Source organism: Micromesistius poutassou (genome assembly GCF_964030765.1).
Source record: "Micromesistius poutassou genome assembly, chromosome: 3".
NCBI lineage: Eukaryota > Metazoa > Chordata > Actinopteri > Gadiformes > Gadidae > Micromesistius > Micromesistius poutassou.
In genome coordinates, this window is record NC_140273.1 from 6792670 (window position 1) to 6815382 (window position 22713).

Consider the following 22713-nt stretch of genomic DNA (forward strand, 5'->3'; position numbering starts at 1 on the left):
CAGATTACGTCAGGTGCGATAGGACACACAGGACTTCAACTCTCTCTCGCCACGTCTTCTACGGCCCTCTGCGCTCCCGAAGTCTTCCACTGGAAAACGTCACTGCTGGAACCCCCCCGCCCCACCCCCTTAAGTTCTGTATCTAAAGGTAGCACAGCTGTCTTCTGAGACAGGGCTCCTTGGAAGCAAGCTGTGTAAACCATCACCAGAACACACAGACCCTACACCCCACCACCACAGGTAAGGAACTGGATGATTGTTGACAACTTGTCAACTTTAGTATTTATTCATCTTATTAATGCACAAAAAAAAACTTCAGATAGAGACCACTGTATTTTTTTAGGACATATTTATATGGTGACGATAATATGGTCTGTTTGTCTTTTGAAGAAAGGTTGAGAATTTCTTTTGTCGAAACCTGTGGAAGTATATCGAGCATCACAGCATTACAGCTTTATACCACCCTCACCTTGAGTGAAAAGGAGTTATTTATTTTTAGATAATGTATTATTTAATATATTTAAGTATCAATACATTATTGAAAATATTAGAATAAAAAATACATTAGTAGTAGTTTGCATTGTGGTTGTTGAATAATTGTATAATTGAACTCATTAAGATATGTGGTCCTACAATCAATTGTCGTGTGTGTGTGTGTGTGTGTGTGTGTGTGTGTGTGTGTGTGTGTGTGTGTGTGTGTGTGTGTGTGTGTGTGTGTGTGTGTGTGTGTGTGTGCGTGCGTGTGTGTGCGTGTGTGTGTGTCTTTGCCAATTTGTGTCCTAACTTTCTGTCTCTGTTTGCTTGTTAGTAAGTCATTTCATGTTATCTTAATAATTCCAGTACTTCCAAAGATGCAAATCAGGTCACTATATTTAAGTTTAGCATTCATCCATTCTCTTGTTTTTGTCAGTAAATGGCCCCTAGACTGGAGCCCGCACAGGACAGGAATGGGAGACAGACGGAACATGGATCCAATGGTATACTATTTTGTGTATCCTCTATAAACATGTGCTTGCTTATATGTTCTTTATGTTGATAAGCTGTGATACAAATACCCACACTCTTTGCCACTCAGTCACTTTTTAACTCGTTTTAGCTATTTGTACAAAGGAAGGGAAGGGGAGTAATATAAAAGTATATTCTTTGCTTGTTGTTTTCACAGAGCTGAAACAGAGAGCCGTTCCAATGGCAGCGGCCCACTCCACAGTGGCTCTGATAGAGGAAGAGGCGTCAGAGGACCCTTGGGACCTACCGGAACTCAAGGACAGTGGGACGCCCTGGTCAGGTGAACAGTAGCACCTCTCAGCCCGCTGTGTCACGCTACAGGACAGCTGCTGCCAACCACACACACACACTACGGCTTGTTCCGCTAACGGTGCTAATGAGTATGAATAGATAAATGCATGCACCTTTTAACAATACGGTACACCATATTTCAACAGGTTAAGCTCAATTTTGTATTGCATAATAAATACACAGAGAGCAGCATTGTCCTGTCCAGTGTTCAGTGACACAGTAGTTCCTTTAATTGAGGATTATATAAGATTATATAACAAGCGTTTAGTTTCTGATTTATGGCACGATATCAGACCGCAATTAGATAGTTGTAAAAACAAAACACCTGGCACTTATCCAGACAGTAGTGAGGCAGATATTGCACAATGGAAATTATACCATTATATGAGTGTCTAATGAATAACCATTAACCACACAGACAACGAAACAGAATCCCAATGTGCAACAATGATTAAATTCTTTGACTAACATAGCACTTGTTTACATTTGAGTTAAATTTTAGTATTCCATTCTCTCTCTCTCTCTCTCTCTCTCTCTCTCTCTCTCTCTCTCTCTCTCTCTCTCTCTCTCTCTCTCCCCCAGCCCTTGATACTGGGGGGAAGCTGCTGAGGGTGCTGGTGTCAGTGGGGAAGCTGCTCCTGCTGCTGTGCTTCCTGTACATGTTCATCTGCTCCCTGGACATCCTCAGCTCGGCCTTCCAGCTGGTTGGAGGTGAGTGCACGCACACACACACACACACACACACACACACACACACACACACACACACACACACACACGCTTAAAATACTGACAAACACACACAGACAGACAGACAGACACACACACACACACACACACACACACACACACACACACACACACACACACACACTCAAAATACTGACAAATACACACACAACCTTCTAAAACATAACGCTTGAATATTAATAAATAAAAGGCACAACAAAAATAAATAACCCTGTATCCGTTGTGCTATGCCTGATGAGTCCACGTCCGTCCCCAGGCAAGGCGGCGGGGGACATCTTCCAGGACAACTCGGTGCTGGCCAACCCGCTGGCCGGCCTGGTGATCGGAGTGCTGGTCACCCTGCTGGTGCAGAGCTCCTCCACCTCCTCCTCCATCGTGGTCAGCATGGTCTCCTCCGGGTGTGAGTGGCAGCCCGCACACTGTGTGCACTTCACACACAGCCCCAGCAGCGCTGCCTCTCCCGCTTGTTAGCGTCTCCGTGGGACTCCGTCCGGAACGTCTTTGCACAAACAAGCGGGTCCGGCCGGCCGGCCTCTTGAATTAACCTGAGAAACCATTTTTAGATTTACACCCAAATGTCTCTTTTCCTTTTTTTCTGTTAGACCACCGAGCAATTGTTGTGAAGCCGATTTTAAATCCTGTGTGTGTGATATGGAAGGCCGGAGATTCACCCCGGGCCTGTTTTTCTATATGCACAGATCCCGATCTCTGATTGGTTGGGCTCGTGCTGTGCCCTGCCTTCCGTATGGCAAGGCAGACTTTAGGCCACGGTAGTGATAAGAGGGGTTGTGATGGTGAGGACGATGAGGGTGGTGGTGATGAAGGTCCTCTGTGCAACCCATTGGCAGTGTTGACGGTGCAGCTGGCGGTGCCGATCATCATGGGCACCAACATCGGAACCTCCGTCACCAACACCTTGGTTGCCATGACGCAGGCCGGTGACCGCAGCACATTTCGCAGGTACCGACATTGATCTTCTTGTATCCGCGACGTGACATCAGCGCTGTTGACCCTTGACCTCATCCTGTTTTGGCGTTCTGCACCTGCAGGGCGTTTGCAGGGGCCACGGTGCATGACTTCTTCAACTGGCTGTCTGTGCTGGTGCTGCTCCCCCTGGAAGTCGCCACGGGTTACCTGTACATTGTCACCAAACTCGTCATAGACTCCTTCAACATCCAGAGCGGAGAAGCCCCGGCCCTGCTCAACGTCATCACGGACCCCCTCACAGAGGCCATCATACAGGTACGCGGACCGCTGGGCCCCGGGGACCGCTGTGGGGACCTCGGTCCGCCCGGGGGCCTTCTTGGTTCTGATCAGAAACTGATAGCGGACTCTGCCTTCCTCTGTGAGGTGTATAAGGCCTGTTCCTACGTTTGCTTCCATCCGCATCATAAGTACTATGACAGGATTTTGTCTCTTTTCATCTCAACTGCCACCCCTCTCCTCTCTCTCTCTCTCTCTCTCTCTCTCTCTCTCTCTCTCTCTCTCTCTCTCTCTCTCTCTCTCTATGCGTGTGTACATTTGTCTCTCTCTCTCTCTCAGTTGGACCAGTCTGTTATTAGCGGCATAGCCACTGGAGATCCAGAAGCAAGGAACAGGAGTCTCATCAAGACATGGTGCAAAACGTTCACAAACACAGTAAGACGATAAGAGCATTTCTTTATATATCGCATTCATAACAATACAAGGAAGAATGATATTAATATGAATATCTAAAGTTAGTTGATAGTGACCCAAGTAACTCAACTCAACCACTCAAGCACTTTCTAATGCGTGTGTGTGTGTGTTTGTGTGTGTGTTTCAGACGTTAATGAACGTGACAGTTCCTGGTCCGGAGAACTGCACCTCTCCGTCTCTATGCTGGGTAGACGGCAACCTTACCTTCACTCTGAAGAACGTCTCTGAGACATACAACATCGAGAAATGTACTGGGAATACACTTTGATCTGTTCAAGTACATTTTGGTTGTTAATACAGTACCTCGAAAAGGCAGAAACACACATCGGCCAATCACGGTCGGCGCAAATTAAACCTTCACAGAAGATTCATCCTAGGACAAACACGTTTCACTCATAACAATGATGTGGTGCCTGCTCACTTGTATGTACCAGCGCACGGGCAGTAGACTCAACTAGTGGGGATGAGTCCAACTCACCCATAAGGAAGACTCACCTGGTCTCTGTGTGTTAAGGTAAGCACTTGTTTGTGGGCGTGGCCCTGTCGGACCTGGCCGTGGGGCTGATCCTGCTGGCCCTGTCCCTGCTGGTGCTCTGCTCGTGCCTCATCCTCATCGTCAAGCTGCTCAACTCCATGCTCAAGGGTCAGGTCGCCATGGTGATCAAGAAGATCCTGAACACGGGCAAGTCCTCCATGTCACCTGCTCGTACCGGCAATTGATGTTTATTTGATTGTTGGTTGGAGGTGTGGTATTAACATGTTTGTGTGTCTGTGTGTCTGTGTATGTGTGTGTGGTGTGTGTGTGTGTGTGTGTGTGTGTGTGTGTGTGTGTGTGTGTGCATGAGTGTGTGTTGTATCATGCATGTGTGTGTGTGTGTGTGTGTGTGTGTGTGTGTGTGTGTGTGTGTAGATTTTCCCTTTCCCTTTGGCTGGGTGACTGGGTACATTGCTATCTTGGTTGGAGCGGGAATGACCTTCATTGTTCAGAGCAGCTCAGTCTTCACCTCCGCCATCACCCCACTCGTTGGTGAGATCCACTCACCACTTTATTCATCCGTCCATCATCCGTCCCTTCACATGAATGCATCCATCTATTCATCCATCGAGGCATACTCGCACTGAACAACACTTTATCTGCCCTTTGTCCATCTGAATCCATCTGCACTTTGTATAAAAAATTACGTCTATCATGACACCAATGGTGAGCACAATAGTACATATAAGTAGATGTCTTTGCACATAATAGGCCTACGAAAATCTATTCTGCAGCCTACCAAACGCTCTCTATCATGATATCGATTCTGTTCTGCAAATCTAACATTTACAATTATTGTAAAACGTTTCTTTGCGATGTGCAATTGAGCTGTTCAGTTGACTTGAGTGTGGCGTCTTATCTACAGACAGACAAGATGTTTGCTTCTTCTAAGCGTTGGGCTATATCTCACGTGAAATGAGACTAACTGGACCAATACAAAAGGATACTGTTTTGAGTATGGATGTGTATTGCGTTGTGTCTGTAGGGATTGGTGTCATCAGCATAGAGAGAGCATATCCACTGTCACTGGGCGCCAACATTGGCACCACCACTACCGCTATACTGGCAGCCATGGCCAGTCCTGGAGAGACGCTGGGCAACGCCTTACAGGTCTCCTCCTCTATCCATTCATCTGTCTTCTGTTTTTATGTGAAGCACTTTGAGTCTGCCTTGTGTATGAAAAGTGCTATATAAATAAAGTTGGCTTGCCTTGCCTATGGCAACCTGACCTCGCTTGACAAAGATGGTCTTACCCCCAATGAGAATAACCTGTATAAATAAAAGTAAAATACAATAATCCATCTAGCCGTCTGTCTATATACCTCTCAGTCAGTCTTGTCTGCATCTACCGGCCAGCCATCCATCCATGTATTGCCTTGGTTCTTTGCACAGATCGCCCTGGTCCACTTCCTGTTCAACATCTCCGGCATCCTCCTCTGGTACCCGATCCCGTTCACCCGCATCCCCATCCGCCTGGCCAAAGCGCTGGGTAACATCACCGCCTCCTACCGCTGGTTCGCCGGCGTCTACATCCTCGCCTGCTTCTTCGTCCTGCCACTTTCCATCTTCGCCCTCTCCTTGGCCGGGTGGGAGGCGTTGGTGGGGGTGGGCGTCCCGCTGATTGCCATGCTGGTGGTCGTCGCGGTGATCAACGTGCTCCAGAGGCGGCGGCCCGGCTGGCTGCCTGCGGCGCTGCGTTCCTGGGACTTCCTGCCTCTCTGGGCGCACTCTTTGGAGCCCTGGGACAGGGTGGTGACCATCCTCGCCGCCAAGTGCTGCTGCTGTTGCAAGTGCTGCCAGGTCGCCCCCGGCGACCCTGAAGAGCAGGGAGAGGAGAGTTGCACGGAGCTGGAGGGGAAGACGCAGGGGGCAGGGACGTACGATAACCCTGCGATGAGCGATGAGGAGGAGGCGGAGCGCGTGAGGAAAATGGAACTGACGATTCTGAACTCAAGTCGTCTCTGATTGGGTCTGGTTGAATCTGAGCCCGGTTCAATCTGTCTGGTTTTATCGGGTCTGGTTTAATCAGGTCTGGTCTGTGCTTTTTGGAGCGTCTGCAGACATAACTTCAGATCCAGTATCAAACCTGCATTGAACTTTATTGAGCTCTTACAACTCTCAGTGTAAAACCTCAATATAGCACTTCAAATGTACATTGTATATTTGATTGAAGTAAATCACAATCTGAGGTTTCCTTGTAAGCTGTCTTAAAATTATTGAGTTATTGATTTCAGTAATAAAATAGCAGAAATAGCAAACTGTAATGAAACAGTTGCCACAAAATGTTTCTGGAGTAGACGGAAGCTTCATGTGTCTCATGCTTTTCAGCATTTTGTAATTCATTTTCATTACTATGTAACTAAAACATCCTCCAAAACATCATTTTACGGTGTAACTTAGCAAAAATGTTAATAGATTATGAAGATAATAATCATATTCAAGGAATAGGTATCTTATAATGAATGTTGATTATGTATTTGATTGTAAATATTTAAGAGTTTAAAGTGTTCTGACATTCATTCATTGAAAACAATTTTTCTACCTAATAAAATCATTGAAGCTATTTTTATCTTGGTGTTTTTGTCAAAGACCAAAATCAATCTTTTCCCTACCTTATCCTCTCTTTCTCTTTCTCGCTCTCGCTCTCTCGCTCTCTCTCTCGCTCTCTCTCTCCCCCCCCCCCCCTTTCTCTCTCTCTCTCTCTCTCCACCACTCCCGTGTCCAGGAAGATTCCATTGCTGTTCCATCGTACTGGCGGATGTTGAGTCATATGATGTTGAATGATGCCATGTGAACATGAGACTGATTATCAATACGCCAATACATGAAATGAACCAGGGCTCATTGAACACACCCATGTCAGCCACGAGGCCGCATCCCCAGAAGGGTTTCTGAGGACATAAATGTGTGTGGGAAATTTAATTGTGAGAAATTTAAGTTAAACCTGGAGGGACGGGGGCTTTTTATTCTTATAATAATAATATAATAAATTGCAAATGCATATCACCTAAATAAAAATGGCCTAAAATTCAGTGGATGTCGGTTTTAAAAGCGAAGATATGACCCCTTCGTTCAATAGTTGCCTATAGTACATACAGTTAAGCCTACATCAGATTGATTACTGTACAGTTGCCATCGCTGTACAAAACACAACCAAGGCTAAAATGTACATTTGTATTCAAAAAGTCTTTATCTTTACTGCCAGGATTATCTCGCACTCCTTCACGTGGCATTAGTCGCCAGCTGTTTTTTTTAGAAAGGGGGATAAAGCAAGCAGTATCTGGTTATTTATGGCTGTGTTTTTGCTCTTTCTCCTTGCCTGGAGGTGGGATGAGTTATCCAGGGGGCAGTCGAGGTGTGGTTGAACCTTTGATAGTCTTATGGCCTCACTGGCACAGTGCTCTCTGCCGTGAGGGCCTCCCAGTGCAACGCCTCAAAGACACAAACCAGCCCAGGCCTATAGCGGTTGGGGAACGTTTTATCTTTATCTTCGGTTAACCTTGATAACTGATATCTAATCTTTTGTGCGTTGTTAATGAAATGGCGCCAGGAACAAGCATTTACGATATTGGAAATAAGTTACTGGATGCTAATGAGTGTAAGGACCGCATAACAAATAACTGATAAGTTTAACCTTTTCTTCCCACTGCCACAGACAGTTAGTCTGTCACTCCCACTTAGACAGTTAGTCTGTCACAGACAGTTAGTCTGTTTCTACCAAATATGTGAACGTTGAATGTCACCTTTATACTCTTATTTGACGGGAGAGTTAGACTAACAAGTTTAAGCTAGTGAAAGTATTTATTCAGTGTAAATCATGGATGTATATCCTATTTCCCCGAGCCCATGTTGACGTCTGTCTGTGGCTGAACGACAGCACGACCTGGTGGCGGACTGGAGTATTATCGTTGTTCGTGCTCTGACTAGTAAGCCTACTGCCATGATAACAGTCAATTGCTGAAGATGTAGGTATTGGAAGATCCAGAAGATTCAACAAAACTATAAATACTTCCGATTTTAGTCATATTTATTGAGTAATATCAACATCAGTGTTTTTACAAATGTCAATGAAACATTATTATTATTTTTCAACATGTCAATTCCAAATGTATCACAGTCATTACAGGACATTTGATTTGCATTTTACTTACACTTTACACTACTGCACTACTGACATTTACACATTGACAAGCACTAATTCAAGCAATAAACTCCTCTATAGACTAACTTCACTAATGCTATTCTAACACTGTATCAAAAATATCAACACATTATAATACAAAACATTTGCAGCGTTTATAGCACCATACTTTGCACTTTACATTTGTTTAGAATAATATACATTTGAGTTGACTACAACCCATTCCACAGACCCTTTGTGACCATTTCACTCTATCCAGAATACTTTCTCATTTCATACCATACATAATCCTACTACGTTATATTACTCACCGTAGTAGATATATTTCTTTGCTGCTTAACAATATCACCAAAAGCCATACGTGCTGTTCCTTTTCTGGCCACTAGGGGGAGTGGTGGTTGCGCCACCGATTATATTAACTACAGTTCATACAGCAACAATGGAGCGAGGGTCCTTGCACCGCCTAGAAGGGCACAGGTCCGTAGTAGGCGGTGTAAGCAGCGACGATGCCCTCGGTCTCGGCCATCTCGTCACAGCCGTCGTGCAGCTCACACACTTCCCTCAGGCTGAGAGAGGGAGAGAGAGAGAGAGAGAGAGAGAGAGAGAGAGAGAGAGAGAGAGAGAGCGAGAGAGAGAGAGAGAGAGAGAGAGAGAGAGAGAGAGAGAGAGAGAGCGAGACAGCCAGACAGACAGACAGACAAAAACAGAATGAGAGTGAGAGAGAGACAGACAGACAGATATAGACATAGTGAGAGAGACAGACAGCAACAGAATGAGAGCGAGGGATGGAGAGAGAGAAAGACAGATAAAGAGAGATAGAGAGTAAGAGAGAAGGACAGAAAGTGAGGTTTGGTTCTGAGGGGTCTCAGCAGGAATCGGTTAGGGTTAGGGCCAGGGCGAGTGTGAGTGCGTTCGTCGTGTTGTGTGAAGGGTGAAGGGTGTGTTGCGGGAGCCAGTATACCTTTCTGTCTGCAGAGGGCTGAGTGTGCTGGTGGCTCTCTTCCTCCTCAGGAGAACGGCGGCTAGGTCCCTCTTCATAATCACCGGGGGAGCTGGGGAGGCAACCACACACACGCCTAAGAACACGCGGCAGCGACACGCCGCAAAACGGAGAGGTCACGGGGTCTCACCCCCGGGTGGATATTTCAATCCCCACACACGTGGGTTTGCATTGTGGACACGTGGCCATTATCGGGGGGGGGGGGGGGGGGGATCACGTCTATATCATCACATCTATATCATCATGATACACTTCACTAGGACCGGACTGGTTGCGCGGCCCAGGGATGCTGGCGCTAACAGGACGCGCCCCCCCCCCCCCTTGCAGGCCCGGAGACGGGATGCTGGCGGGCTGGGAACAATGACGTCACGCTGCTCCTCACCTTCAGCTTCAGCGAGGGCCGGAGCAGCCGTGACCTCAGAGGAGGAGGACTCGGACGAAGAGGAGGAGGAGGAGGAGGAGGAGGAGGAGGACGAGGAGGAGGAGTCTGACGCAGAGGAGTCAGAGGCGGCCGAGTCCGACTCGGAGGATTCGGACGACGACGACGACGACGACGACGATGACGAGGAGGAAGAGGAAGAGGAGTCCGACGGGGAATCGGATTCGGAGGACGAGGACGAGGGCGCGTCGGCGTCGGGGGCGGCGGAGGGGTCCGCCACGTCGGGCGCCGCCTCGCCGGCGTCGTCCAGATCAGCGTCGTCCACCGCCTCGGGTTCCACCACTGCACGGCGGGACACGCGCACGCACACACACACACACACACACACACACAATGTTGTATTGGTCCACTGTTCCACCGTGAACCTCAATGTAAATAACACACGTGCTACATTGGAGAATCACCGTTGAGCATTACTAATAATGAAACTGAAAGTCAAATGAAAGTCACGAGTAATAAAACTATAGATAGACTTTAGTCACTGATAATCAAACTCCAGATAGCATTGAGTCACTTATAAACCACACCGCAGATGGCATTGAGTCACTTATAATACACACCATAGACAACCTTTAGTCTCTTATAAAACACGCTATAGCATTGAGTCCCAAAAAATAAAACTAGAAAAGCATTTAATCACTTATAAAACACACTAGTATTCAACCCTCATAAAACACACTATAGAGAACAAGAGATGAACACTGGTGTGGGCCCTTACCCCCTGTGGACCAGCAGACACTCAGGAGGCCACAGATGCTGAGAAGGACCAGGGTCTTCATGTTGCCGTGGAGATGAGGCTGGGCTTGGGACCTTGTTTGAATTGACTGGCAGCTGACTGCTTCAGACCTTCTTAGCTCTCTTCTCCTGTTGTTGCTCTGGAAGGCTCCGTCTGACTCCTGCTCCTCATCCAGGGTCAATATATACCGTAGCTCACGACAACCCACCCTCTTCCTCCACCCTGGTCTTCCTCTGCCGGAAGCTGCAGCCCGGGTTGGGCCGGGGGCGGGCCGTGGGATTGATGTGATTGGCTGGAGAAATCGAATGGCACCCGTTCCGCTTCCCACTCCCAAAAAAAAAAGAAACACCCACTCTCTGTTGGCACAGACACTCAGGGAGTTTCGCTCGCCCACAAACAAACACACACACACATGCACACGCACGCACGCACGCACGCACGCACACACACACACACACAATGGTACACACCCATACATTAACATGCCCAGTGTTCTGCTCTTCACACATTTTTATGTTTGCAAAAACATCATTTTTTACAAAGTCTGTGTGTGCCTGCGTATGTGTGTGTGTGTGTATGTATGTGTGTATGTATGTACAGTATGTATCATCTATGTGTGTGTGTGTGTGTGTGTGTGTGTGTGTGTGTGTATGTGTGTGTGTGTGTGTGTGTGTGTGTGTGTGTGTGTGTGTATGTATGTGTGTATGTATGTACAGTATGTATCATCTATGTGTGTGTGTGTGTGTGTGTGTGTGTGTGTGTGTGTGTGTGTGTTGTGTGGTTGCCGCTGGAGCAGCAAAAGGGTACCCGGTTCAATAACATTGCTTCGCCTTTTGCCCCAGATGTGATTCCCCCCTCCCTCTCCCACGAACCCTAAAGTGCGGTCTGGCTGAGCCGCGCTCCGCTACTAATGGTGCGGAGCGGACCCGGAGCGACGCTCATTACGCCACTGCGTTTAATTACAGCACTGTGGCGGACCAGCGCAACCTCCAGCCAGGCACTATTTCCAGACCTCCGTCTCCACAACCAGGACCGCGGTCGGAGCGACGCGCTGCCAGCCCATCGTCCGACCGAAACCCCCGTGCAGACTGACAGCCAAGTCCAGAGCCGGGCCTGCTGCTGCTGCTGCATTGTCTCCCCTGGCCTATGTTTCCCTGCGTGCGTCGAACCCCAGAGCCGCGTATACACGTGTGGGTTCGGATTCAGCTCTCGCTTTAGAGACTCTGCTGAGAGTTCACGAGTGGATTTTAGCTGTGGCTTGCCAGGCAAATATATATATGTATATATATATATATATATATATATATATATATATAGCCTACATTTTATGTTTTGCCGAGTAGGCCTAGTGGGTAGAAGCCGGAGCCCTATATATAAGTTAAATACCGCGTTGACGATATGCAACATGCCTCGATGTATTCATTTCACAGACACACGAGGTGGTGCTGCGTCGACGCATCGTCCATTGTAGTGTGAAGGAATGCTGCAGACAATGCTGCCGCAGCGCTGGTCTGCCGTTTGCCTTTCCCTTGTTTCACTGCTGTTATTCTTGGTGTCGGCCGTCGCTCTTGGATGGAGTGGCATGTAATTTGTACGTCTGGTCAAGATTCTGTCTTGCTGGACAGGGTTCAATGCGTGGGGGCATCAGAGCTGTTGACAAAGAGAAACGACTTCCCTTTCTTCACGTCTGCGTTGAGTTGTTGTTGCCGTTTTTTCTTGGAGGGCACGAGACAGTGGAGGAATGCTGAGCGTTTGCTTGCGGCCTGCTCATTATGTTTTACACTCGGAAATGACAAAAAAAGCTCATGCACACACATCCAATCAGACAGGCTGGTCCGACACAGTGAAAATACTTTACTATATTTAGTACTACAAAAGCTTACATTTTGTAATAATGTAGCTCATGTTTTGAAACGGAATCCACTTTCCAATATTCCCATTGTGCTCAATGGATGTTTCTAAATCAAAAGGACATTTCCTTATGGTTTTCATAGACTGTGTAGTATGTCTGGGCAGTGTTTTTTGTTCTTTCATTCAGGTATTTCATTATCTGTATTATAAAATATAGGTCCACCACTTTAATTTTTATCGTAACGTATTCACAGTTTTAATGTCACAGCCATTCAGCATTGAAACAACCATGCTGCACAAATCACACACACACACACACACACACACACACACACACACACACACACACACACACACACACACACACACACACACACACACACACACACACGCATACATAACAGATACACATGCAGACACCCACACATACATAGCAGACAGATGCATGCACAGCAGGCCCGGTTCACCCCCCAAAAAATTGTTTGCACCCTCAATTGAAAAAAGGAGGGAGTGAATTTATTTTTTAATAAATATGATAAAAAAAATAAAATACTTGCTCACAAAACAAATTGTAATCAAACTTGTGACAATTTCGATTAAATACCGTTGTTTGCTGTATTTATTTTGTTCACTAAACCGATAAGAACGTTATTATTATTATGAAAGGTGCGCGTGAACTGCGCCCCGTTCGGCGGCGCGCACGTCAGTGACATTGAACTTCTTCGGCAGCAACAATTAGGCATTTACAATGGATATCCGAAAATGGCTAAAAAAGAACACCGCAGAAGAATCCAATACATCAGACAGTATAACCGTTGTGAACGCTAGCACTAGCAACGCTAGCTCAATCCTGCCCGACTCGCTGCCTTTGCCGGCGCCGCTCTCACTCCCGGACAAGCAACCATTATTAATTTATTCTCATATCCAAAGCTTGGATATCAATAAGCTAACGTTGCAGCTGAAATGTTCTCCACATCACAATACATGATGTGATACCATCTTTTAAGCACAGTAAATGTTTTTGTCCCAACATGTCAGTGGAACTACCCAGAAGTGCTTGTCTATCTACTGGTAGAAAGGCCTGTGTAAAAAGCGAAGTCTGAACTGAAGCTGGGTAGCTGGTTTTACTATAGTACTGGTGCACCTCCTGTAATCTCAGATGCACCCCAAGGCATTCTGTTCTGGAACCGGGCCTGATGCACAGACTCATAGACCAACGCACACTCACACTCACAAACACCCACACATACACAATAGACAGACGCATGCACACACACTCAAGGACCAACGCAGACACACACACACAAACACATGCAGACAAATGATACACAGAAACCTTTTGACTTACGGATTGAAAATCCTGCAGCATTCTCTAAAATAACTATGATGCTGACGGCTGTGAAAAGTTCAGCCTGTACAACAGTTTTACATGAAAGCAGTGTATCTGCTATCTTCAGATCAGGACAGTGTTTCTGCTGAGGCATCGTCTTCAGTTCGTTTCATGATTCATGATTCATCTCAACTAAGAATACGCTGCCCTCCCCACACATGTTTAGCATGCTTCAAGCAACACAAATGTATGTGAATGTACACACACACACACACACACACACACACACACACACATACACACACACACACACACACACACACACACACACACACACACACACACACACACACACACACACACACACACCAAACATACACATGTACAACTAATGTATGTACAACTAAACATACACAGATGTAAACTCACACACATGTACAGAACTACACACACACACACACACACACACACACACACACACACACACACACACACACACACACACACATACACCTATAAATACACAGAGGTAAACACCCAAACACATGTACAGACACACACTCATACACGTATATAGACTTGGATGAATTGATTCTCCTGACTATTCATTCATATGTATCACATCCATTGGGACGCCTCCAACAGCCACTAAATCGTCTGTAAGAGTGTTTGGAGAGCCAGCTGAGGTTATGTATTTTCATCTATTCCCTGAGAACGTCAGCCTGCCAGCCAGCTCCTTCTGCGACTCCTCTGCTGCATCCGCCTGGCAGCTCCCCACTGCCAATTACTCGGGGCCCAGCCAGGCCCCCAGAAAGTCCCAGCACTGGGAAGGACTGTATTTAGGATCAGCTTAAATATCGCTAACACACACCATCTGTGGACATTTTATGGATCTTGTTTTCGTGCATCTACTTCCGTTCATTTGGATGTTGGTTACAGTCTTTTGTGTTTTTCAAAGTCAATCTACTTAACCATATTTAAGTTTTCACTACTTATTTTTAAAGACGTTTTGTGTTAAAGTTGGTTTTTATTGAGGAATGTTTATGAAAAGCAGTTATACTACAGTTGGGGCAGTTGGTGGTCCTATGGTGCTATGGTGGAGCGTTATTGTGCGTTTGTACTATGCTGTTATGGTACTATAGTGCTATGGTACTATTGTGCTATAGTGCTTTTGTACTATGGTGCTATTGTACCATGGTACTATGGTACTACTGTAATATAGTGCTATTGTGCTATGGTACTAACTCAAAAAGGTTAATTTAGTCTAACTTGATAGATTATCTTGTATGTTCATGTAAACTAGTATTCATTAGTTTGTACATGACATGTTTCGACTACTTCCTGCAGTCTTCTGCGTCAGCTGTTGACACAACGGCTGACGCTTCTGAAGAAGACTAGCACCATAGTACCATGATGTACTAAGATAGTGGTATGGCACTATTGTGCTATGGTACTATTGTGCTATGTTACTATTGTGCTTTTGTATGGTGCTATTATACCATGGTACTATAGTCCTAAAGTGCTATGGTACTATAGTGCTATGGTACTATTGTTCTATAGTGATTTTGTACTATGGTGCTATTGTACCATGGTACTATTCTAGTATAGAGCTACTATAGTGCTATGGTACTGTAGTGCTATGGTGCTTGTGAAAGGCGGCCTGTGAGCGGCTGGATGATGGTGGAGATAAAGTTGACAACGACAGCCAGGTTTGGGATTGTGGACCAAAAAGGTGAAGTTTTATTTCTTCCAAAACTAAGGTCCCAAAAATAACTAAACAAAAATAAGTCCATTAATTACAAAAATAAAGAAAACAAGAAAAGTTCCAAAACAAGAAAATGACTGTAGCATTCAATCAGCCTAGTAATCGTCTAAAAAAAACTACTGTGTGCTCTCGTACCTTTCCCCCCAGCCACAAACTGCGACTCCCCTTAAATAAGCTCACTAATTGGTTGCAGGTGGACCAATCAAGGCCAGTTAGGCCATACCCTTTACATTATGGCCAGGGGGACATTCCTTGGCCAAATATTATGTTAAAATATGATGTGAGGGGAGAGACAGGGAGAAGGGATGTTCCCCTTCTCACAGTGCTATTGTGCTCTGGTGCTGTACTATGGTACTGTTGTTCTATGGTGCTATGGTGCTGTACTATGGTACTGTTGTGCTATGGTGCTATGGTGCTGTACTATTGTGCTATGGTGCTATGGTGCTATGGTACTATAGTCCTATAGTGCTATGGTACTACAGTGCTATGGTACTATGGTACTATGGTGCTATGGTACTATAGTCCTATAGTGCTATGGTACTACAGTGCTATGGTACTATGGTGCTATGGTACTATAGTCCTATGGTGCTATGGTACTACAGTGCTATAGTACTATGGTGCTATGGTGCTTTATGGCTATGGACGGTACTAAAGTGCTATGGTGTAGCGAGATCAGTGTAGCGAGATCAGTGTAGTAAGGTCAACCCCTCTCACAAGCACACACACACACACACACACACACACACACAAACTCACAAACAAACACACACACACACAGACACATGGTCCAAGACGTGCTCCAGACAGACGCAAACATTCCAACACAGAGCTGCGGTGTCGTCTCCAAAACAGAGAGAAAGAAGGATTCAAACGTTTTCTTTCTTTTTTCTTTTTTATTCCAAATGTATTCAACAATCACAGGGTTTTTATTGACCTCAGAGCTCACTTTTGGCCTCAGCTCCGGCCTGCTTCTCCGCCTGGTAAAAAGAAAAGAAAAACGTAGTTACAGGCCAGAGGGAAACAAACAATATTTCTTACATGTTGACAGGAAGTTTGTACATAAATTGATTCATTGATTCGTCCTTTTCTTGGACAAAAGACCTCACAAAAACAGAAGAATGTATAACGTGCATTATGTTTATTTCAATATGAATATTCCCAACCACCTTCAGCTCCCCGCTCAGGAAGGCGTGGCAGAAGCTCCTCACGCGCTCGTCGGAGACGGGCCCCGGTGGCAGGAGCCACTTCATGTCCGACCCGCCGTCGTAGATGCCCACCCGCGGTAGGTCCCCCGACGCGAGGCCGAAGTAGCCCAGCGAGCGCAGGTTGGACTTCACGGCGCCGTTGATCAGCACAAACAGCAGCTGGAGGATGTAGAATCGGTGGAAGCATCGGTAGAAACATTGACATGTTCCTCCTTATTCATTCATTCATTCATCCCCTGGTGAATCTCCACACAGTGGCCGAGTAGGAAGGAGAACCAGAACATCGTACTCGCTTTATCAAAACGGTGGCAGGGCGGCCGGCTCCCGTGTAAAACATCCGTCTCAAGTTCAGTACAGATGCTTTATGTGTCAAGTGCACAACAAAAAACAGGCAGTAGCATTTCTTGTAACAACAAACAAGCATAAAAAGCATTCAAAAGTCAAAGGATGTGTTAGGAGTGTACAGTGCAGTTGTATTAAAGTGTGTCCTGTTTGTGTTGGACGATATGTCGGAATAGAAGAGTGTATGTGTGTGTGTGTGTGTGTGTGTGTGTCAGTATGTGTGTGTGTGTGTGTGTGTGTGTGTGTGTGTGTGTGCGTGTGTGTGTGCGTGTGTGTCAGTATGTGTGTGTGTGTGTGTGTGTGTGTGTGTGTGTGTGTGTGTCAGTATGTGTGTGTGAGTGTGTGTGTGTGTGTGTGTGTGAGTGTGCGTGTGTGCGTGTGTGTGTGTGTGTGTGTGTGTGTGTGTGCGTGTGCGCGCGTAAACATGTGTGTAGGTGTAGGGTGTCACAGTTCAAGAGTTCGGGAGTCTTGTGGTTTGTGGGGAGAAGCCGTCCTTGGACCTGTTGCTCTTGGTGCAGATGCTCCCGCACCGCTCTCCAGACGGTACCAGGGTGATTAGTGTGTGGCTAGAGCGGATGTGGCCCCTGGGTGCCCTCCAGACCGTCCTCCTACACCTCTGGGTGTGGAGGTTCTGCCCGGCTCAGCCGCTCCAGTCCTGCTCATTCAGTTCAGTTTGAATGAACAGGAGGACAGGTGTGTGGCGTTTGGGGAATTTGAACAAAATGTTATAAGATCCCACTGTTTCGACGTCGATGGATGCTGTATGGATAGGCCGCGTTTCAGTTACAGCTCATGTTAGTTTTGGTTCAAATTGACTCCGCGGATTGAGAAATGGCCGAGCTTTCTGAACTTTGAACGTGTGCCTGTTTCCCTGACGCTGAACTGCCACCAGATATCAAAGGGGAGGCCCTCCACACGCCTACTTCTAAAGGACCCTCTCTTTGACCTCTGCGGGGGGGGGGGGGGGGGGGGGGGGCTTTCCGGTGAACTGACCTTTCCGGTGAACTCCGGGGCGAGGGCGGCGAGCTGGTCCTTGAGCTCGGTGAACTCCTTGGTGCCCCGGTTGACCATCAGCAGCAGGTGGGCCTTCACCTCAGAGTTGAACAGACCCACCGCAGTCTGCAGGCAGAGGGACGCACAACGCAGTGAGGAGGACAAAACACACAGCGTGTGTTAAGCCCATAGAGTGCAAGCTGGCTCAAGGGCTGACTTATTTTAGAAATGATTAATTCCACCTGGAAGAATCAATTAAAAAGCACAATGGTGAGTCACGGATCTTCAGTGGTTTGACTGGTTCAGATGTTAATTGCCAACTGAAGAACGCAGCAGAAAAACTGTGCTTTGATGGAAACAACAAAACAGACAGTGAAGTGTGGTGACATAGACGGGGTTAGTCCACCTACCACTTGGTTGTATTCTGTGACGTATCGCACTTCGTTTATAGTGAGGAAGTTAACCAGGCCGTCCGCGTCCACCTTCTTGGCCTCTGAGAGAACAAGGTTTTCCTGGTGGTTGTCTGCCTACACACACACACACACACACACACACACACACACACGGATGAATGCACGCACGCACCCACACACAAACAAATATATATGTTCAGGCGCACACAGACCCCCACACACACACACAATATGGATGAATGCACGCACACCGGACACACACACACACACACACACACACACACACACACACACGCACACACACACACAAACAAACAACAATAACAATACCGCCATCAGGTGTTTGCATTTTCTTTCTGTTTAATCCCATATGTAATAGCAATAGTATGTATGTATATATCGGGATGACTGATTAACATCCTCCTCAAATGTGGGTCAATAGTGATCCACGTTTTCAGCAGCTGCTTCCTACGGATGTGCTTCGTCAGCAGCCTCCCAAGTTGTATCATCGGTTGCCATAGAAACACTGCCTGAAACGCCCTTGAGACGGCTTCACTTCCAGTGCGGCTGATCCAGAGCCTCATGTCATGGCGACCGCATCGCCTGTGATGCGCCGTACCTTTCTGAATACGGCGATGGTGTCCGAGCTGACGCTAAGCTCCGCCCACACCTCCTTCTCCGTGCAGATGGCCGCCGGCACCGTGTCCACCCGCTTGGCGGAGTCCAGCAGCTCTTTGTAGCCGCGAGACTCCTCACTCTGATGGCAGAGAGAGAGCGGGAGTTCAAACAGAGGGAGAGAGGGACCCGTGACACAGATCAAGAGACCGAGAAATTAGAAGGGAAAATAGTCCCGGTGGCACCGTGAGTCACGCTGCATGTTATTGAAATAAAAGCAGGGCATACCATCCCATTCTGAACACCTATAATAAGCGCTCGCTCTGTGACTCATAAAGACAATATTTTGGTTCTGTATTGACCCGAAGGTCCGGCTCGCTCTTAACCTCTCTCTCACTTTCTCTCTCTCTCTCTCTCTCTCTCTCTCTCTCTCTCTCTCTCTCTCTCTCTCTCTCTCTCTCTCTCTCTCTCTCTCTCTCATGAACCTCTTGCTCTCTTTGCCCTAGCTTGTTTACAGGGGCACCAAAACCAGCCAAGCCCACATTTCCATGACCTCTGGGTCTTGGATCTGCTGCCTAGGGGCCCGCCTAACTCCCCCGCACACAGAACCAGGCCAGAACCAGGCCTTCCTTGGCCAGACAATCAACTGGGCAACATATAAGCCATATATATATACATATATATATATATATATATATATATATATATATATATATATATATATACATATCCACACTCCCTCCCTAGATCTATTTGAGAGGATCAATGCCTCACTGGCTCACAGAGTACAATACATGTGTAGGACTTGATCCGACTTAACTCGTTGTCTGGTCGGTTCCAATGTTTCAGCCACATGTACAAGAGGAGGGAAATGGGTCGAACCACTAAATCGCTTCCTGGGGCCCTCGGTTATCAACCTGTTGCGGAATGCCGTGGTCCTTTGTCCTGTACTACACCCCACACCCCCCCCCCCCCCCCTTCCCCACAGATCCTGTGTTCGCCCTGACCTCAAAGAACCCGATGACGACCACTTCAGCGGAGTCGATGAAGGCCTCGGCCGCCTTGAGGTCCCCCAGCCTGGGGAGGGCGCTGTCTCCTGGGGAGAGAGAGAGAGAGAGAGAGAAGGTGGGTCAGAGCACCGGAGCTCCAGGCCGGGGGTGTATGTGTCCCTTGGGGAAAGGCCATTGACGTTTACACAGTCCATTTCTTATAACACATCCCCCCCTACTACCAAATCAAGGACAACTAGCAGACCATATTCAGTGTGGACATGAAAGCCTCCACATGAAACTAATAAAAATAAACTTTCCACAGATTTTGCCACTAAGAACATAGAGAACACATCGAGTTATGCTATGACCATATGGCGGCATAATGCTACCTCAGAACAGTTGTTGATATTGACGTATATATCTAACGTGATATAGATAACCAGATAACCACAAAAGCTAACATTTAAGCCGGTATAGAAGTTGTAGTATTTCTTGGACCAAACTATAACTATAACCATAACTATAACCATAACTGGTGAGGCGTGGTGGACGGACCCAGTGCGGTGGGGGGGTTACCTGTCTCTGTGGCCGAGGCTGTGGACAGCAGCAGAGGAAACAACAGAGGGAAAAACATGGTGAGCGGGCGATCCTTCTGTCGAGTCAAGACCAACGTAACAAAGTGTCTCTCTCTGGGCTGCGAGGGACCCCCGTGCTGTCCTGTAGACGACCGAGCAGGAGAAGGAAGGGACGTCGAGAGGGGGACTCACACACACACAACCTGCTGGGGGCCGGGCCCCGGAGGCGTCCTGGGAAGCCAGCAGGTGTGACTGATGAAACCGGGGGGTCATGTAGGACTACGTGTCACTGTGTTATTTCAAAAGTGTGTGTGTGTGTGTGTGTGTGTGGGTGACACTATCACAGGCTCTATTTGTTTCTGTGTGTGTGTGTGTGTGTGTGTGTTTGCGGGTGTCACTATCACAGGCTCTGTGTGTTTTTGTATGTGTGTGTGTGTGTGTGTGTGTGTGTGTATGTGTGTGTGTGTGTGTGTGTGCAAGCTTGGGAGCGTGTGTGTGTGCATGCGTGTGTGCGTGCGTGCGTGCGTGTCTGGGTGTGCACCAACCACGACACATGAATAAACCTTCCTAAATGATGTTGGAATTGCATCGGTGAGAGGCAGCCTGGGAGCCACAGGCAGTACGTTTCCACTGGGGGGAATCCACTCCGCTTCAACTTCCTTTGCTTGGATACTGGGTCATTTTTGTATTTACTTGAGGACGGAATATTAGCTTCTCAATCTGAAACAGAAAACGCTGGTCAAAAGGTCTGCCATCTCTTATTTTTTGAAAAGTCCATAGAAGACCAAAGCACAACACGATTCCATAAATAGCAACATCCCTTGTTGTGATCTTGTGAGTGACACTGAATAACCTGGCTGTTGTTGCTCTCATTCTGCCAGACTTCCTTTGAGCCAACGGATCAGTGGACTCCATCCAGCTTAGCTTAGTGACGCCAGGGTACAGTTGATTTGGATTTGCATACATGTCATGCCCGCCCCCCTGTGAGAACAACCACCACAACAACAACTCCTTGTTTAATCCCTGTGTGAAGAGGTGACTGCAGGTATGGACCTCAGCCCAAACCATATAGCACACCAACACATGTTGCAGCACTACCTCTCTCTAACCTCTATTTTCGTTAGTTGTACTCTGTGGGACATCAACTGAACTCCGATGAACTCCGAACATAACTTTAACTCAAACTTGCAATATCGTTAGCCTCATAGCATAATTGCCTGGCCAAATTTCGTTATCTAACCTAACTCTACTCACCTAATACTGCTGATTCACTGTGCCTCATTGGCTATATCCTAAGCCAATCAGTGCTTTTAACATTCCATAATCACAATCTACCATAGGCATTTTTGATGCTGAATTTACAAGATGAACCTTAAAATATGACTTAGGCAATTATGCGATGAGGCTAACGATATGTACGTTTTCCTCATTGGCAGCTGTCTGCAGTCTACAGGTAGTGTTGGAGCCAGAGTCTTTATGGCTGGTTGAGGCAACAATCTGAGCGCAACAGGGATCAGGAAGCTATATGGCTCTAACCCTAACCCTTTACTTGACTCATTGAGTGATTGCACATGGCTGACCATCCAGGCTGAAACATCAAAACCAAAGGACCCTTTACAATAAATATTGTGTCTTCAAAACATCAATTTTATTTACCATAATTGGCCTACGAAAATCTGTAGATCAGAGTAGATAATGAATGAAGGAGGAGGATAATGAATACCAGAAAATGGAATATTACAAAGTATCAATCTTTCCAGCCTAAATGATCATGTCTCATTTGCAATTATGCACGCCTTTCCTTGCCCCCATGGAACTGAACGATGGTCCAGCTGGAGGGTCGTTGATACTGTATTCCACAGAACTCGCTGATCTGCGTCAGTGTGTGTGCAAAATGATGTCAATAATGCACTCTGTGTAAGCTGTGTGAGAAGATTGTCGGGAGCTGTGCACCACCACGTCATGGAGGGATTCCCTGATGTTTCTATGTCGAGTCAAGGTTGAAGGAATTGAGGCCGGCACGACCAGGCTGTCCTTGTTACAGCTAGCCGGTTTTCC

At 46.8% G+C, this 22713-nt stretch overlaps 3 protein-coding genes across 3 annotated transcripts; 1 reads left to right on the top strand and 2 right to left on the bottom strand.

The window, feature by feature from the left end:
* Window positions 1–913: 913 nt before the first annotated feature.
* Window positions 914–6223, top strand: slc34a2a (solute carrier family 34 member 2a; the record flags this gene model as incomplete). Its single annotated transcript, XM_084465098.1, has 12 exons — window positions 914–977; window positions 1163–1285; window positions 1879–2007; window positions 2303–2446; window positions 2895–3006; window positions 3096–3288; window positions 3589–3684; window positions 3851–3971; window positions 4238–4405; window positions 4634–4750; window positions 5244–5368; window positions 5651–6223. The coding sequence occupies 12 exons, from the start codon at window positions 914–916 to the stop codon at window positions 6221–6223; spliced, it is 1965 nt and encodes a 654-aa protein (XP_084321224.1).
* Window positions 6224–8862: 2639 nt separating this feature from the next.
* Window positions 8863–10617, bottom strand: bglapl (bone gamma-carboxyglutamate (gla) protein, like; the record flags this gene model as incomplete). The annotated part of the gene is made up of 4 exons (XM_084465252.1): window positions 8863–8965; window positions 9361–9451; window positions 9782–10120; window positions 10557–10617. 4 exons carry the CDS (start codon window positions 10615–10617, stop codon window positions 8863–8865), a joined length of 594 nt encoding a protein of 197 aa, XP_084321378.1.
* Window positions 10618–16429: 5812 nt separating this feature from the next.
* On the bottom strand, window positions 16430–20714 carry erp27 (endoplasmic reticulum protein 27; the record flags this gene model as incomplete). Its single annotated transcript, XM_084465607.1, has 7 exons — window positions 16430–16497; window positions 16687–16884; window positions 18061–18186; window positions 18471–18587; window positions 19093–19230; window positions 20096–20184; window positions 20657–20714. The coding sequence occupies 7 exons, from the start codon at window positions 20712–20714 to the stop codon at window positions 16456–16458; spliced, it is 768 nt and encodes a 255-aa protein (XP_084321733.1). The 3' UTR covers window positions 16430–16455.
* Between the last annotated feature and the right edge of the window lie 1999 nt (window positions 20715–22713).